The sequence below is a fragment of the Penicillium nucicola genome (genome assembly GCF_028828085.1).
Source record: "Penicillium nucicola strain IBT 29836 chromosome Unknown utg000014l, whole genome shotgun sequence".
NCBI classification, from domain to species: domain Eukaryota; kingdom Fungi; phylum Ascomycota; class Eurotiomycetes; order Eurotiales; family Aspergillaceae; genus Penicillium; species Penicillium nucicola.
The window spans coordinates 109,888-126,312 of NW_026643138.1; the positions used below are offsets into that span (position 1 = coordinate 109,888).

The 16,425-nt window shown below is 47.9% G+C and overlaps 3 protein-coding genes across 3 annotated transcripts; 1 reads left to right on the forward strand and 2 right to left on the reverse strand.

The window, feature by feature from the left end:
- Nucleotides 1-8,664: 8,664 nt before the first annotated feature.
- Nucleotides 8,665-9,833, reverse strand: N7511_011407 (aldo/keto reductase; the record flags this gene model as incomplete). The annotated part of the gene is made up of 3 exons (XM_057133784.1): nt 8,665-9,165; nt 9,234-9,741; nt 9,802-9,833. The coding sequence occupies 3 exons, from the start codon at nt 9,831-9,833 to the stop codon at nt 8,665-8,667; spliced, it is 1,041 nt and encodes a 346-aa protein (XP_056978454.1).
- Nucleotides 9,834-10,753: 920 nt separating this feature from the next.
- On the forward strand, nt 10,754-11,594 carry N7511_011408 (short chain oxidoreductase/dehydrogenase; the record flags this gene model as incomplete). Its single annotated transcript, XM_057133785.1, has 3 exons — nt 10,754-10,915; nt 10,956-11,050; nt 11,114-11,594. 3 exons carry the CDS (start codon nt 10,754-10,756, stop codon nt 11,592-11,594), a joined length of 738 nt encoding a protein of 245 aa, XP_056978455.1.
- Nucleotides 11,595-13,520: 1,926 nt separating this feature from the next.
- Nucleotides 13,521-14,516, reverse strand: N7511_011409 (short-chain dehydrogenase; the record flags this gene model as incomplete). The annotated part of the gene is made up of 1 exon (XM_057133786.1): nt 13,521-14,516. One exon carries the CDS (start codon nt 14,514-14,516, stop codon nt 13,521-13,523), a length of 996 nt encoding a protein of 331 aa, XP_056978456.1.
- Between the last annotated feature and the right edge of the window lie 1,909 nt (nt 14,517-16,425).

A 16,425-nucleotide genomic window follows, 5' to 3' on the forward strand; every position in this document is an offset into this window, starting at 1 on the left:
ATAAGACTGGACAATGAGGTGGCGATTTGAGAGATGTGGCAATCAAAGGGCTGGGGTAGAAGTCTTGCCCGTCGCCTTGGGGGGCACCCCCGGCAATTGGAATTTGCCTCGCCGACCCCCATAAAGGGGGTCTCTGGGGGACCCCGCCTCCCGGCTCGAGGGCGCGTTAAAGCTGAACCAGAATATTCGCTGCAACGCCTCTCACAAAGAACGGGGTCTGTCCCACAGCCTTGAGAGTTTTATGGCCGCTCCATAGGGCAAAATGTGAGCTTTCCGAACGGGATGAGCACTCATATGCTCTCCCTCTCGAACTTGAGGGTCGGATATTCCGAAGTCCATGCGTCGACGGAGCTTGACTGAACCCGCACTTGGGCTCCACGCTCGTATGACTTGAATTCTTAGTGGTCACATTCAGGACGAGCGGCTTCACGGACGAGTTTGCAGGGCCCATTAATGTTGAGATGGTGACCGTATGCCTCGCTGGATGTGCAAGTATTTGTCCTGCATAATCTCCTTACGGTCTTGGTATCGCCTCGTCTCGATCACGCAGTTCAGTCGGGGTATGGAGATAGCATCTACTGCAGTAGACATCCATACCATCAGGCGGAACAAAATCCCACGCCACAAGGCTATCGGCTATCCCTGTAGGTCTTCAAATTCCAAGAGACAGACTGCTATGCACTTCTTCGGATCTAGGTCAGATAGGCATACCAACTGATCGATGGATTAATCGACTCGAAGGTCGAGGTGGCGACCCGTTGAAGCTAGCAATAGTCTTGGAGAAGGCACAGGCCATGCAATAGTACCAACAAGGCCGAACAGACACGCAATTTCCTCGCTTCGCATTCGACTCATGGGAATCCGAGGGTTCCCTGTAATGAGATCAGAGTCAGCCAGTGTTGATTCAGTTGGACAAGGCAATGTCCTTTACGTTGTTGATGAATACTTCCCCGATCATCGATGGTATTCGACAGTCTGACAATTAGGATCGTAGTCATATCAGCCTACCAGCGAGACCACCATGTCACTCTTGCAACACTGTCATCAATATGCCATGTTGTATCCAGGTTCCTCACCCTCCAGTTGTTCGAGGAAGCCACACCAGGTGCGCAGGGTAAGTTCGCAAGACAGAAACCGCGGGCGACGAACCTATCTGTGTTATGATTGTACAATCGTATTGGAGGACTCCTTGTAGAGACACTGCGTCGTGTGCGAGGTGGTGGGTGGAGACGCGATGGAGTGCGTCGGCCCACAGTTTTATCCGACTTGGCGGGAATAGCTTTTCTCGCGACAAGAGCTTCCGCAGTTGATGATGGGCTGCTACAATGTCATGATAATGTCAGTAATTTTCGTGTCTGTGGCACAACACATCAGACTTGACACGGCAAGCGGCGCAATATTCCACTCACCTCATCGTGGACGACGAACGTCTAGAATTTATGCATCATGTTCTTCGCGTGCGACCTTGGTTGGCGGTATCTCATGCAGGACACACTGCATAGTTTGTAGTGAGAGAGCCAGAATTTTGCGTAAGTAATGACCCTTCGTGGAGCACTGACGGAGTGCTACTTCGGAGTCAAGTTGGAGTGTTACAGTATCACGGTTTCCTGTCCATCATTAGCTTTTGATCGGCGGGACACTGCATGACTCACATGGTCTGCATAAGACACGGGGAGGGGCACCCTGGCTGGTGTAATTTGGGCGAATGCACATAGTAATATTTTCGATCATCTATGGGGTCAGCTGAATTTGGACAGTATCGTGCTGGGACTTACCGGTCTAACCGCTCTTTTACATCGATGTATTCACCGGACAGTGGTCGGCTGCCATGGGTACAGTAGCAAAGTGAACTTGGTGGGAATCACATTCTCATTCGCACTTCTTTGGAGGACCACAATGTAACTATAGATGTCAGTATAGTGAATTTCTAGTAAGGTCAGAGAAAGAAACTTATCTGGTGCCTCAAAGCGAAAGGCCGCTCGACTCTGGAAGCCGAGGAAAAGTATTGCAGAACAAATTGCTGGGGGGAGGAGGACGTATTTAAAGGCTCCTCAGCTCCAGTCGCGTAAGTGCTCTACTGGGAAGCAAACGTTGAAGGGCGCGATGCGTATACTAAGTGAGGCAGGTTTTAATACCGCAACTGTCTGCAGCGACATCTTCAGCCCTATTTGAGATGCCCGTCGAGCAAAAATGCTGGTCATGTTGAAAAACAGTGAAGTTGAGTCAGTTAAAAATGTTGGCTCACTGTTGAAACTACAGTCCGCGGTCGCGCGAGCGCACCCCTTGAAACCTACCCTTCTTCTTGGCTTGAATCAACTTCTGGACTGGTGACTACTGTTGACATATTTTGAATTTTTACGGCTTTTGTTCAATGTGTTGGATTCTATCTGTCTGTGTTCAAGATTTCTGAGTCCTCCACGAATGTGAAAATAATGATGCGATTGAATATTTATGTCTCGGACAGTTCATCCTTGGTGATCAACTATATATGAGATACACTCATCAACCAACACAACGAGGCTTGATTACCAGCACTTTTATCAAATAGAATGCCAAGTCTGTATCTCCGGTCTATAAAAGAAATCATGGATTGATGAACGAGCTATTCGTCCCACATTCGACTTCCTCTAATGGAAAAATGGATGCCCCGACTAGCACACCAGACCAGGAAAGAGAGCAAGAAGAGCAGCTCACCGCATTGCCAATCGTTTCCGAAAGACTTAATTCACTTGACGCTTCTGATCATGCACCAACGGTAAGTGGAACAACTCAACTCCGAATTTCTTTGCTGACCATGGCAGCGCTCTCTCTCGCAACAAGAAGAAGAAGTAAGACATGCTTTGGCTACCGAGCCATTTCAGCCTATTCTGAAGGTGATAGCAGACCTTGAACGCGACAACACGAAGTCCGCCTTTCCCGCAGCTCGACTGGTCGGTATCTATCGACGCCTGTGGGAGTCGTGCGTGTCCAAGCATATCGACAGCCAGAAGCTAGAGCTGAGCAATCGGATCTTGAAGGAGGATGGTAGGCAACTGAAAGAAAAGAGAGATAGTCTTCAGCTCCGCCACGACAAGCAGGTATCCCGGCTGCGCTTCTTTGAGCAGGCCCTGCAATCATCCCGGGATCGACTGATTAGGGTACTCGATGACTGGAATCACCCTGCTAGTCTAAATCCAACAGGGCCGTCAAACGTGGCAAGAGAAGAGTGAAGGATTGTATATTCTTGCTTGTCTGATATTATATGGCCTCAACATAAGAAAATACGACGACGTTGAAATTGAAAGTAATTTGCTGCATGGAAAGCGGATTATATCTTCTAAGCGTTTATATAAGGTCATAGAATAGACTGTATCCGCGGATATTCCCGCACATCATGAGATTCTTCCCAATCAACCGAAAATATCACAATCAAATTACTGACCTGGCAACCGTGGACAATGTAGCCAGCGGAGAGGTGTCGATTGACCTACCGTCCCGCATTGCAAAGTGGGGGCCACAGTGCCTAAAGCAGAGTCTCCGGGTCCGACAGACCGCCAAACATTTTCGGAGACCGCTTCAACAATGTCTGACCAGTCTTGTGTTTAACCATTCTGCTTCGAATGGCTTTTTGGACGTATTCATTGCTTGCCAAAACCAGAGATCTCTTCAAACTAAAGTCATTCAGTCCGGGATTGGCCAAAATGGATTCAACAACCGAAAAATGTTCCCCCTTGACCGGCAACATCAATGGATCCTCGGTTCGCGAATTTCTGAGATTGACATCAATTTGATCATGGGCTAGGAGTACCCGGACTAACTCCCAGTTGCCAACACGGGCGGCCAAGCAGAGAGCAGTGTCGTGAGCTGCAATCGTGCTTTCATTGATGTTTAGACGTGCAACCTTGCTGTACGAAGACTCGTACCACATCGAGATGACCGTGTGCAACCACTTGACAAATCGGTGGATCTATGGAGCCCGTTCCATTGATCTCTACATTTGCCGCACTCAATAGACAAGAAACCGTGTTCAGAAGTCCGTGATATGCGGCCACGGAAATTGGAGTCTGGCCTGCAACGCAGAGATTCAGAGCGATCCCCGGTATTGCAAGTAGCCGTTGTAGGAGTACGGTGTCCAATCTGATTGCCGCGTGATGGAGAGACGTAGACGGCGTCTCGAATCTTCCGCGGCCGCCAACAAAATTCACGTTGATGTCTTTCTCCGCCAACAGCCTGTCGGTTATCTCGTGGCATGACAAGTAAGTCGACAGCCACAGTGGCGTATTGCCATTCTTGTCTTTGCAGTTCACGTTGGCACGGGGGTGACTGAGGAGTATATTGACCATCTCCAGGCGTCTGCTTTGAATGGCAAGGTGGAGCGGCGTATAGCCTTTCCGGTCCTGGAGTTCCAAATTCAGACCCTTGTGTCTGAAAAGCTGTTTGACAGCTCCTACCGACCCATAGGACACTGCTTGGTGAAGAGGTAGCTCAGCATCTTGTGATGATTGTGTACCAAGATATGCCTCAGACTGCGGATCGTTTGAAAATATCAGTTCCATCACGGGCCGATTGAAGCGACATGCCCAGTCCCATGGTGAATGGCCTGAATCGTCCCGTATATCAGGGTCGCTGCCACTCGAAAGTAGCAAATGCACGACCCCTATTCTGCCTGCCAAGACTGCTAGGTGGAGCGCCGTTCGGCCGTGTTTGTGCTTGACGTCCACTCTAGCATTGGGTTGTTCTAGAACGCGCTTGACGATGGAAAAGGTTCCGTATTGGAGAGCATACGACAAGGCGTTCTCCCGTGCGTGGTTTTGAATGTTGATGTCTAGGTCTTGCCGATTGAGTAGGAAGTCACGCACAGCAGCGGAAGAGTACTGGAGCGCCCGCATCAAAGAAGTTTTGCCGCGGTAGAATGCATTGATGTTGGCGTTATATTGGAGCAAAGCCTTGAAAAGGTGAACATTGTCGTCCTTGGTGGCCAGATGCAACAGATTGCTGTTCTGAAATTTGGCATTGTACTTCCAGATGCTGGGCTGCAGTCTGAAATTTAGGTCTGTGCATGAATTTGCGAGCGAGAATAATGCAGTGCCATCCAAATGCGACACAATCCACAGCAAAAGCTCGTTGGGCAGGTCTCTGATGTTTGGCTGTAATGTGTTAGCTTATCAGTAGACCCAGGAAGAGTCAATTGAGACAGACCATGATTGGACAGATTCAAGCTGGGAAGCATAGGAAATGCAGAGGAGGGTGTAGGGAGAGACTCGAACACTGGATATAGCAGGCCTCTTTATACCGACCTTTACTCTCACCTAGGAGTGTAGCCTCTCACTCCGCCGAGAGGTGTGTAGCAACCACACGGCAGCATCAAAGCCTTGACAACAATGTTCAGGTGGTGTTAGAGAATCTGGAGTCTAGCTCCCGGGAACGCCAAATGTGTTCCTGGCAGTGTCAATGGCCCCGGGAGCCCGAATCTATCTACGTACCCACTCCTCGCATCTAGCGCCATAAAAATAAATCACAACCTATCACGCACTTCGAATTTCCATTGGCAACCCAGAATTTAACTCAGCATTTGTCGACTATGCTGCCTACCGCCGTAGCCACTCCTTGTGCCAATGCATGGTCACCGCGGTCTACAGCCACAAGTGCAGTTGATTTGCGCAGCAGTGACCTGGAATGATATGCCTTCTCGCAGGCTACTGATCGGCCATTTACCGACGCATACTGCATGCGAATGCATTTCTCGCCGTATCGACTGTTTCAAGGAAGGCGTTGCATGCCAGCAGCCACGCAGACATGCATGGCAAGAGCCTACGGAGATGGTATATAAGCTGACGAGGGGACGCTGCAGAGATTGCCCAACACCACCAACAATTCGAAGCATTTTGTCCCTTTGAAGACCACCGCAATGTCTACCATGCCTTGGAACCCATTTTCTGCCTGCGGGATCCCTCACAGTGGTCCCGGCTCCTGTTGCGGCATGACGAAAAAAGGCGAGCCGTGCAAGAACTCGATCAAAGTTGAAGACGCCAAGATAGGGCATCAAAAGTTGACCACTCTCGCCAGAGAGCCGTTTGACCTGTCAAATTTGCAATCGAAGCTCTGCGATGTTGCCAAAGAGTTCCTCTGTGTGAGATGGCATCGACAACGCCAGGCCGAGCAACTTGGTCAGCGGTGGTATGAAGCAGCCGTCCGCAACCAGGCGCAAGTGCCACATGGCTCCAGAATGGCCTCTCCATCAGTTATTGTACATCCGAACCAGCGTCAGACATCGTCAGCCTCCAGGCGACTCCCTGAATCAGGCATCACTGACCGGTCACCTCCAAACGGCCTCAGACAAGGCCCGCCGGTGCGGCTGTCAACCAACCCCGAGCCAGTGCAGTCATTCAATCCATTTGTGACTTCCACGATGCTGCAGAGGAACAGTGTTCCATGGCGCGTTTCGCCGGCCCAACCGGCTATTCTAGCGTCGGTCGCTAATATCTGGGCTGGTCTCCAAGAATTGACGCTCCAGAGTCTCACCCCGAGCGACGAGGTCGACAGTATCCACTGTGCGTTCTGCCTGGCCGAGGATGAAGAACATGCGAACGAGTCCGTGATCTTGTGTTGTCCACAATGCCAAACGCGTTCTCATCTATCCTGCGCGGAAGAGTGGTTGGACAAGCGAGATACGGGCTTCGGCACGTCATGCTGTGTGTGGTAAGTGTGGATGATCTTGTTTCTGCGACGACCAGGATGCTGATGACTACAGTCGAAACGAAGGAGCTGTGGACGCCTTGATTCGCCCTTTACCAGCCCCTTCTTCTAATGCCGAAACACATTTTGTCAACACGGCCAGCCAATCGTCACCCAATGGAGGACTTGCAGCCGTCAGAGTGTTTTCAGCGAACGATCCTCAGAGTCAGTCGCGTCAGCGGTCGGAGGGATTGCCGGCAGCAATCGAGCGAAGTGGTCTCCGTCGCTCCGCCAGACTATCAGGGGCCCATCCACCACGAGCCACGTCTACTGCACCGCTCCGTCGTTCGGCCCGACTGACTTCGACTCGGTAGGTGAGATCAGCGAAGTATGTTACGGGGCTTTCAGCAAAATGGGTCTCAATCATATCCGGTAATGCTTGATTGGACGCTCGGAATTGTGACGGAATTGTGATCAGCAACGGGCATCATACCTGTGGTTGATTTTTGGAATAAACTTAACAGAAAATGCAATTTTGATTTTTCGACTCAAGAATAGAGTAAAACGCAACCGACCTTACCATTACATCGTAATCAAAGGCTGCAAACTGCTTCGCGTATGACGAAATGACTAACCGCTGAGCTGAGCTGTGCTGGCAGGCTGTTCTGTCGACCAAAGGGAGCCGCAATGTTTAGCGCGCCCGAAGAATATCCAACCTGACGATCGTAAGGGACTTAACAAGCTTACTAAGCTGATCCCCCATCCATTTTGCACTTCCATAGTATAGAAAACCACACCCTGAAGTACTCGATTGGCTATGCCCGTACTAGTCTGTAATCTAACAACCACGTTACGAAATGCTTCTATATCCTACAGTACCGAACAGCGCGATGAAACAGACAGATACATCTTAGAGTTGCGTCACGTGTGAACGGAGACTGTTGGCGGAAAACACACCTCTCAAAGTTGGCAGCAGACTAACACACTCTTGTGCTTATCATTTTGACTTTGAAAATCAATATAATGGACTCTCGGACTCGATGTCATCTGCAGGAGCTGATCCCATACACTTTAGCTCCTGGGGCTATTATAGGTTCCAGGAAGACGAGATCTGCTCCTGAGACCATTACTCTATGTTCCTGGCTGAATATCTAAATGGCTCTGGGAATAAACCATCCAGATCCAGGAGCTGCAGAGCCCCTGAAAGCATACTTTGGGATCCTAGAGTGATCATAGTCCCTTTCGACTTCGTGAAATGCCCTCAACAAACACCTTCAACAATCCTGCGCACAAACCTGCGCCATCGAGTCACTTTTAAAAGGCTACGCTATAGCCCAAGGAGCGCCACTTACGCCTCTAGGAATCAACAAGCCGTCAACAGGAGCGTGACCGGTTTATTGAAAATGATGATGTGGATGTTGGTATCAGAATACTGTCATGGTTACCTCTTTATTCTATCAGGACAGACATATAAAAACCGCATGAATTAAGGAAACGTTCTTTCTTTGACTGCACCCGTGAAAAAGATCACGCTCAAGTGAACTGATATCAGATCGACGAGGTCTAGTGCATTTACTTATTTACTCTGGTTGCAATATTGTAGTTGTCCTTTCAATCAATAAGTGCAGAACGGGGGAGGAAAGCCAAAAAGTAAAACCCTTGTATCTGTAGATAGTTACAGCTTGACATTGAACACGGCGATGCGGAAATACGGACTCTAGTCATTATCATCATACTGTGGGAAAACTTTGCTCATACTTGTTCATATGATTAAAAAGGCAATTTGATAGAAGGTTTATGACACTGGGACCACAAAGCAGGGCATAACGAACCTCGTATGCGCAGCTGGACTGGACAGACTCCCACCGCTATCACCCTGTCTGTCTATTTGATTCTAACTCACAACAAGGTGTTCTTCGGAGAGACTGCTGCCTGTTGGTGATTCCGGAGATCCCTGTCTTTTCTCAAAGCAGCCCGTAGCCTAGCAGACACAGCGAAGGAAATAAGATCTCAGAATGTCATAGCCTGCTTTGGCACATATGGTTCCTCGAGATACTTAATTTCGGCTTCAGTCAAGGAAATTTTCAAGGCATCCACAGCCTGGTCAATCCGCTCCACTGAATCCAGACCCAAGATCGGGGCTGTTCCACGCTTAGACAACACCCAAGCAGTGGCCACTTGCGCCATGCTAACCCCCTTTTGGGCCGCCAATTTTTCAACACGGCCTACAATGACCTTGGCAGTCTGGTCCTCCCCGTTGCGGAAAAGTGCCTTCAAGAACACATCTTGTTCTTCACGCTTGTCGGAGCGGTCAGTCCAGGAATGAGCCAAGACACCAGCCGCGAGAGGCGACCAAGGAAGTAGTCCAACGTTCGTAGCCTGGCAATAGGGGAACATTTCCCGCTCTTCCTCCCGGTATAGGAGGTTGTAGAACCCTTGCATAGAGATAAACTTATGCCAGCCGTGCTTTTCAGCTATGCTTTGTAGCATCTGGAATTCCCATGCGGACATCTGAGATACATATGTTGTTAGTTGCGCTGGACTTCTCTTGAAGGGTTAGATTTTAATAAAAGTCATACCGAGCTTGCACCGATATACCGCACTTTGCCACTTTCGATGACGTCATTCAGTGCCTTCATGATCTCCTCCATTGGAGTCTCCCGGTCCAATCGATGAATCTGCAGAACGTCGATGTACGTGCCCAACCGTTCAACGCTACGGTCGACTGCATCCAAAATGTGTTTTCTGGAGAGGCCAACGCGGTTGACCTGGTCACCGTCGTTGATTCCAAAGGTGCCTGCACTCAAAGGCCCGCGTGATTCGTCAACGTAGTGGAAACATTTCGACATGATCACAACGCGAGAACGAGGAATGTCATACTTTGTCATTGCTTTGCGAAGAATCTCTTCGGAGGTACCATTCGAGTATGTGTCCGCAACATCCCAAGTGTTGATACCGCGATCGTATGCATACTTGATGAGAGGAAGTGCCTTCGCCTCGTCCAACAACCATGGCTGCCAGGCGGTGTCACCGTAAGTCATGCAACCGAGGACTATTTGAGAGACCTTGAGGCCGGAATTGCCTAGTCTATAAAGGAGTGAGCTAGTGTATGCATGGATAGGTGTTTTGCTAATATGCGGGACATACCTCACGTAACCAACTTTATCAGAAGATGCCATCGTGTAGTCCGAATAAATAGAAGAAGTTTTCTAAGTGAAATGAAAAACTTAGGGGTATCATGGTGTATTTATATCGTCAAAATTTGGATCCGCCTTATCCATCCTCGTTTACTTCGAAGCAGCAAGCACCGGAAAGAATAAGCTCAAGTTTGGTTCATATCAGCCATACCTCATCGTGCTGGACCTGTCATCATAATATCCACCCAGCGGGAAATTTCGGACTTTACTCAGAGAGTCAAAAGGAGGAATTTGCCGGACATAAGGGTGGGGGTACACCAGCGAAAAGTTTGTCTGAAACCGGCAAATTTTGATACCCTGCTCCCCCACTATTGCTGCAGGTGTCATCATCCCACAAACTTAGTCTTACTTTCTCTCCCATCTCTAGCCCATTTTTTTGTATCCAAATCCAGCCAAATGCCATACCACATTGGGTGCCCAGTCCTCTCTCACTGTAAATTACCTGTTTTAAAAGCGAGTACTGCACTGCATTCCCGTCCGGTCTTTTGATGCTTGGGCCAATGTTACAGAATCGAAGGAACGAAGAAGAGAGTAAAAATACAAAAGTCACTAGTATTCTAGGTGCTAGTAATTCAAGGGCCGAGAAGGGCGCCTAACTTGTCAGGACCAACTAGCCACGTTGAGATATAGAATTTTAATTTATCGCTTTTGATATGGTATTTTCGGGTGCGCTGGTCATGAGTGTGCGCGGGTCACTAATAAGATATGTTACATACATACAGGCCCGTTACAACAGTAAAAGCCGTGGTATCTCCGGTACTGTGTTAACACCGAGATGGCTCAAAAAGAAGTCAGCCTTTATCAAGATCCACTGAAACCATGTAAGTAGTACAAAAGGCCACTCGTTTATCGAACTGTTGAATAAATTTGCCCAGATTTTCATTTGAGATCAACATCAACACATGGCTTCTACTTCTCATGTTTGGCTTATCACTGGCTGCTCGGCTGGTTTTGGAATTTCGATCGCTCGTACAGTGCTAGCCCATGGACATAGGGTGATTGCGTCCTCCCGTAATCCTTCGAAAACTCCAGAGCTGGTAGAAGAGATTGCGAGACTTGCACTGGTTGGAGCTTGACGTGACCAGTTCTGAGGAGGTCATCAAGAAGACGGTTGAGAAAGCCCAGGCAATTTATGGTCGCCTCGATGTTCTTGTCAACAACGCAGGCTTCGCGGTTTTAAGCGCACTTGAAAATGTCGAGTAAGACGTTTCCGTCCTTCATCCTTTATTTCTTGGGTAAATAACCTAACTTACTTGCTTTAGTGAAATTACCGTGAAAGCAGAGTTTGAAACCAACGTGTTGGTGTCATCAAAGTCACAAAGGCTATGCTACCAATCATGCGAGACTCACGCTAAGGAACTACTGTCAACATCAGCTTCACTTGAGTTGTCATCCTTTGGTATCAGAGTTCTCCTTGTAGAGCCCGGCGCTTTTCGAACCAACTTTTTGGGCCACGGGGCTGTATCCTACCAGTCGCCCAGCGAGCCTTACATGGGAACAGCAGTCGAGAAAACCATGCAGTATCTACAGGCAGAGCACGGGACTCAGCCAGGTGATCCGAGAAAGGCGGCGGAAAGGATTTATGAAGTCGTCATGGGAGAAGGAATGGCTCATAACAGAAAGCAATATCTAAGGTTGGTTTTGGGCAACAAAGCTTACGACACTGCCCAGCTGAAAGTTGACCAGCTTCGCGAGAACTTCTGCGCGTTGGAGGACATCTCGAAAAGCACAGATTATTCCTAGAAATTCTCAGATATTATGTTTTAAACTCAGGCTCCTTTAAGCTGATCTATTGAAGGGTATCTAGTCTATAAAGTGTCGAGGTAGGATCATGAAGCATAAATTGACTGCAAATTACTTTATTATACCAATATCCATTCTAGCACCATAAGGGTCTCTCCCCCTTTTTTTTCTCCAGGCATTAGTCGATTGAACCAAATCCCAGCAGTCTCGCAGGATCCAGCTCCAATTTTGAAGAAAAGTTTCTGTAACTTCCCACCCACTCGGATCCCAAGGATCCTTCCAGACAATGAGACCAGTCTCCCCATTTGCTTCAGCTGAGCGTTTAGTACCTACTCTTGATGCAACATGACCACATATATCATGACAAAGTTTAACATCATCGATCAAATTCCCCGCCAATATTAAATTATCACGCATCTTGGAAATAGGAATCAAATCAAGCCAAGGATGGTGAGGAATTGAGCGCTGAATCTCAGTGGGTCGCAAAGCCGGGGGCAGCGCAGCTTCGTTGATTTCAATGGGCTTCGGGCCAGGTATGCTGAAAATTGATTCTGCTTCATCGTCCATCTGGGTTGGTACATACCCAAGGGCATATATATTGGCATGAAGTGCTCGAATAACGTTCAGCCGAGTCAATCCGAACAGAAGTTCAGAACGAGGAGACCCTAGGGCGAACTGGCGATGAACCCGATATTCTAACCAGGAGATGATAGGCTCACAATTTTTCGCCGAAATTCCGATGAGTTTGCAATCGACTAGACTTGAAAAGTCAATTGTCTCGACCGGTATTGCTGCTTGCTGCTTGTAAAGTAATCGACCCGAGTCGGGCTTGGGAGGATTTCCTCTTTGGCGGCGTCCTGCTTTTTATGTAAGCTTTACGGGAAACAGTCAATTCAGGGAAGGCAGGGAGTGCTGACTATGATTACGTTGATTAAGCCTATTCTGTAGTCTCCTTCGCTCCACTGGGTCTGTAACTCCGACCCAGTGATCTAGCCGTTTCAGTTCGATCTGGCATGGAAGTTGGTGTGGAAGATCCTGACCCTGGGCAGCGACATTGTTTCCATGGTGCTTTTCCATGGTTCACTATATCGTTCCTCAGACAATAACCTTGCGTATTTGTAAAAGAGGTGAGTATTGGATGTCCAACCAGTGGTGATCATAGACACTAAATGATGACCTGTGCAGGATGGGCTATTTATCTTTCAGCGGCTACCGCCACTACTCCTTATCAGGTTACAGATTCGCCAATATTGGTAATCAATGTTAAACGTTGAATGGTAATGCAAGTAGACCCGCGGTTTCGCCGAGGGGGTTGTAGTCACCATTCGTTCGTCCAGCCTACACGATAAGGTGGGGTTGGTTTTCGTCATAACGGACGGTAATATACGAAAAGCCATGTGACCCAGGCGAAACAATGTATGGATGTGGATGTCAGCAATTAGCGTGGACCTTAATATGATCTGCAGCTACCGCCGATTCCGAAGGATCCCCGAACAGAGTCTGCAAGATGCGTCTGTTGGATACTGAGACGTGTCTTCTCAGCCAGTGGCTGTATTATTGTACCCAGACCTTTTTTATGGTAGTCATTTCCATGAATATCATGTCACTTGGCCGCATTGTTTCAGTTTTGTTCCGCTTCTCAGGAAACCAGCAAAGACTTAAGACAGCCCTAGTGTGTGAGAACCAGTTAGAGCTACAGGGAACAGCGACTACGGCAGATTAGGTGTGAAAGTTTTGCCACAGCGAGAGCCAGAATAAAGAAAATTCGTTTTGCAATATATCTATCTTTTTATCCTTATAATCTGAATACAGGCGGTCAAAAGTGGAAGGTATTACGGTGATGGTGCGATGCTGTCACGTAAATGTGAAGGCGAAAATTCTTTTCGAGCCATGCCCGTGCAGACCGAAACAAAGGCTCAAAGGCCATTATTCCTCAATTCCAACCATTTGTAATGACATCTCCCAAAGTTGCTTCTCCTTTTCTGGGCTATAGGCGTGAGGGAAGTAGCCCGGTGCCCACTGCCCCTCACTGGGGTCGTACGCCTTCGCAATCTGGACGTCTTCCAGGTATTTTCCGCCCATCCCTTCTAGATGCTTAGAGGTTGCCGCCCATACAGAGGTAGCAGCGCCTTGAGGGGGACTCTTGAATTGAGGTCCCAGAGTCGGATCAGAGGAAAGTCCAGTCTTTTCTTCGTCTGACATATGTTGCAGCAGCCCGGTCTGAATGCCACCGGGTTGAACACTGAAAGCACGCAGACCGTGAGAGGCGTAGCGGCGGTCAACCTCATTAGCTACCCAAAGTAAAGCGGTTTTGCTTTGTCCATACGCCTTCCACTTTTCGTAAGCACCGTCCAAATTAGGGTTATCAAAGACAACTTCCGAGTATCGATGGGCAATAGATGACAAGAAAATGACTCGGGAATTGGGTCGAGGAGAAGCGGCAGCAGCTAATAGAGCTGAGCGTAAGAGAAGGAATAGCAGAAAATGAGCGAGGTAATTGGTCCCGAGCTGGGTTTCGAAGCCATCCTTGGTGCGCCCTTCTGGCGTTGCCATGACACCGGCGTTGGCGATGAAAACATCAAGAGTCTTGGTCATGGAGAGGAGTTGGCTAGCACAGGCGCGCACACTTTCAAAGGACTCCAGATCCAATTCCAAAAGGTGCACACGCGGGGAGGATGTCAATTCCCCCAGGGCATTCTTTGCCTTATCCAGGTTTCGTGCCGTGAGGTACAGTGTTGCGCCCGTGGTGAAAAGCGCTTTGGCAGATTCGACACCAATTCCAGAGGATGCACCAGTAATCAAGACTGACCGAACAGCCCACTTGCCTTCCAGATCCTCGTCATGAATAACCTGCTGTGCCGTTGGTCGGGCATCTCCTGGGCCCTGAGGGTTTTCATGAACTTTCGCGTACCGGCTGGACATAATGCCAATGGAGAAGTTTGTCGAAATAACGAGATCAGAAACACAAATCAAAGAAGTTGAATTAGACAACAACGTTTCTGAGTGACAAGAGGATGTAAAAGCTGATTTTGGGGTGCTCTAATAGTCGCTGATTTCGATCAAACTAAACTTTTAACTCCGTCTGATACTCGGAATTACCAGAATTTTCACCTTCGCACGAGCTGTATAAGTCCGATCATGACATAAATGAAAAAAAATAAGGATTTTCGTAACCAGTTGGGGACTTAGTCTAAAACCTAGGTGGGCGAATTTGAGCGAAGTCATCGTAGAAGCGTATCGGAATTGGATTTTGCTGGTCCACTACGGCTTGGCCAATTCTGGGTGTCAGCTTTTAGGGCCGAATGTGCGAAGTCAGTGACATCACTATCCCTGCTGACAGCAAAACTCAATCGTAATGAAGTAGAAATTTACTGAATGTTATCCTTCATCCAAAGATTTAGTAATCTTACGTTATTTTTGACATTGAAATTACCGGTATATCTGCGTGAGAAAGGCAGAAAACCAGATAGTTTTACATTGTTGTGTTTCTCATGGTTGCTTCTTGCGAGTGTCAGCTTTGAGCTTCCCAGATGGCTTTAGTTTCTCGGTACCATTTTGGCCTCCGCGTAATAAAAATACAGGTTTTGATGTGTATGGTTCTCTTGGCGCGGTCTAATCAGTATCATACGAATTTGCCCACCCGACGAACTTGTAACCACTGATTTCACGATCAGATTTATATCGAATAGATGAACTTTCAAAAAGGAATAGGTGAACTTCATATCAAACTTGTCTGAGTGTAATTTACGGAATTAACTGTATCTCCGGAGAATAGTAGACCGACCCACTTAGTGCTACAGTATCACAACCCTTGTGGGTGAGTCTGCACTACAAAGATTTTGACGGTCCTACTGTACCTCTTTCCCTCCCTGCATCTATCATTTCCGAAGTGTTTCTCTACCAACTCATCTGAAAGTTGATATATTGAAGACAACCATCTTGAATTGTCGAGCATTGCAGATCATTCTGTGGCTTACCATTCTCCAGCTATCAGCTACTCTTACTCTCCATGATACCACCACGTTTCCTCTTACAGTGATCAGTCGCTCAGCCCAGCCACACACCATTGAAAACATCGCGACCAGACACAATGGCAGACTTCTCCTGACTTCTACAGTCTACTCGATCTTATATCAAGTTCTCCCATCTTGGGAACTTCTCTCAGTCCAATTGTTGATATCCCTCAAACAACTGGCCTACTTGGTATATCAGAGCTCGAACAGGATGTTTTCTACCTGGTCAGGCCCAGATTTCGACAGCAAGATCAAGTTTAGGTTTAGGTTTATTTTGGGTTCGGGTTTGAGTTCGATCTTAGACGTGATGTATTACCAGAAATTGGCGTAAATTAACATGGTGACGGAGATGATTTCGGGAAGCATGTAGACAGGTACAGCTTAACAACCCTGGACAGTAACTGGATATGATATCATCCAGCCATTCCCGAACTTTGACACCATTACATCCTCACTTTTCCAGGGTTCACATTGTCTAAAACAGCTATGGGAAGGCGATGAAAATTTTGCACCTGCATATACGTGTACCATAAAATCTAGCGATTGGGTTGGACTAAGATCACAATTGCTAACTGTGTGATATTTTAAAGCTTAGTAAAGGTGGTGCTTTTGCACAGTAAGTCAACCTTCAAAATTGTGTAATCATGCTGTCCATTTCATATAACGCACGTGAGGATTTTATGATGAATAATATACTGGAAGTGGATCAGCCTGAAAGATTAAGCCAGAAAGTCAGTCAAGAGTGTGTTGGTACTGGGAGTCAATGACGATTGGTTTTGCAGGGAGCATGACAGAAAGAATGCGAGCCCATTTATCTG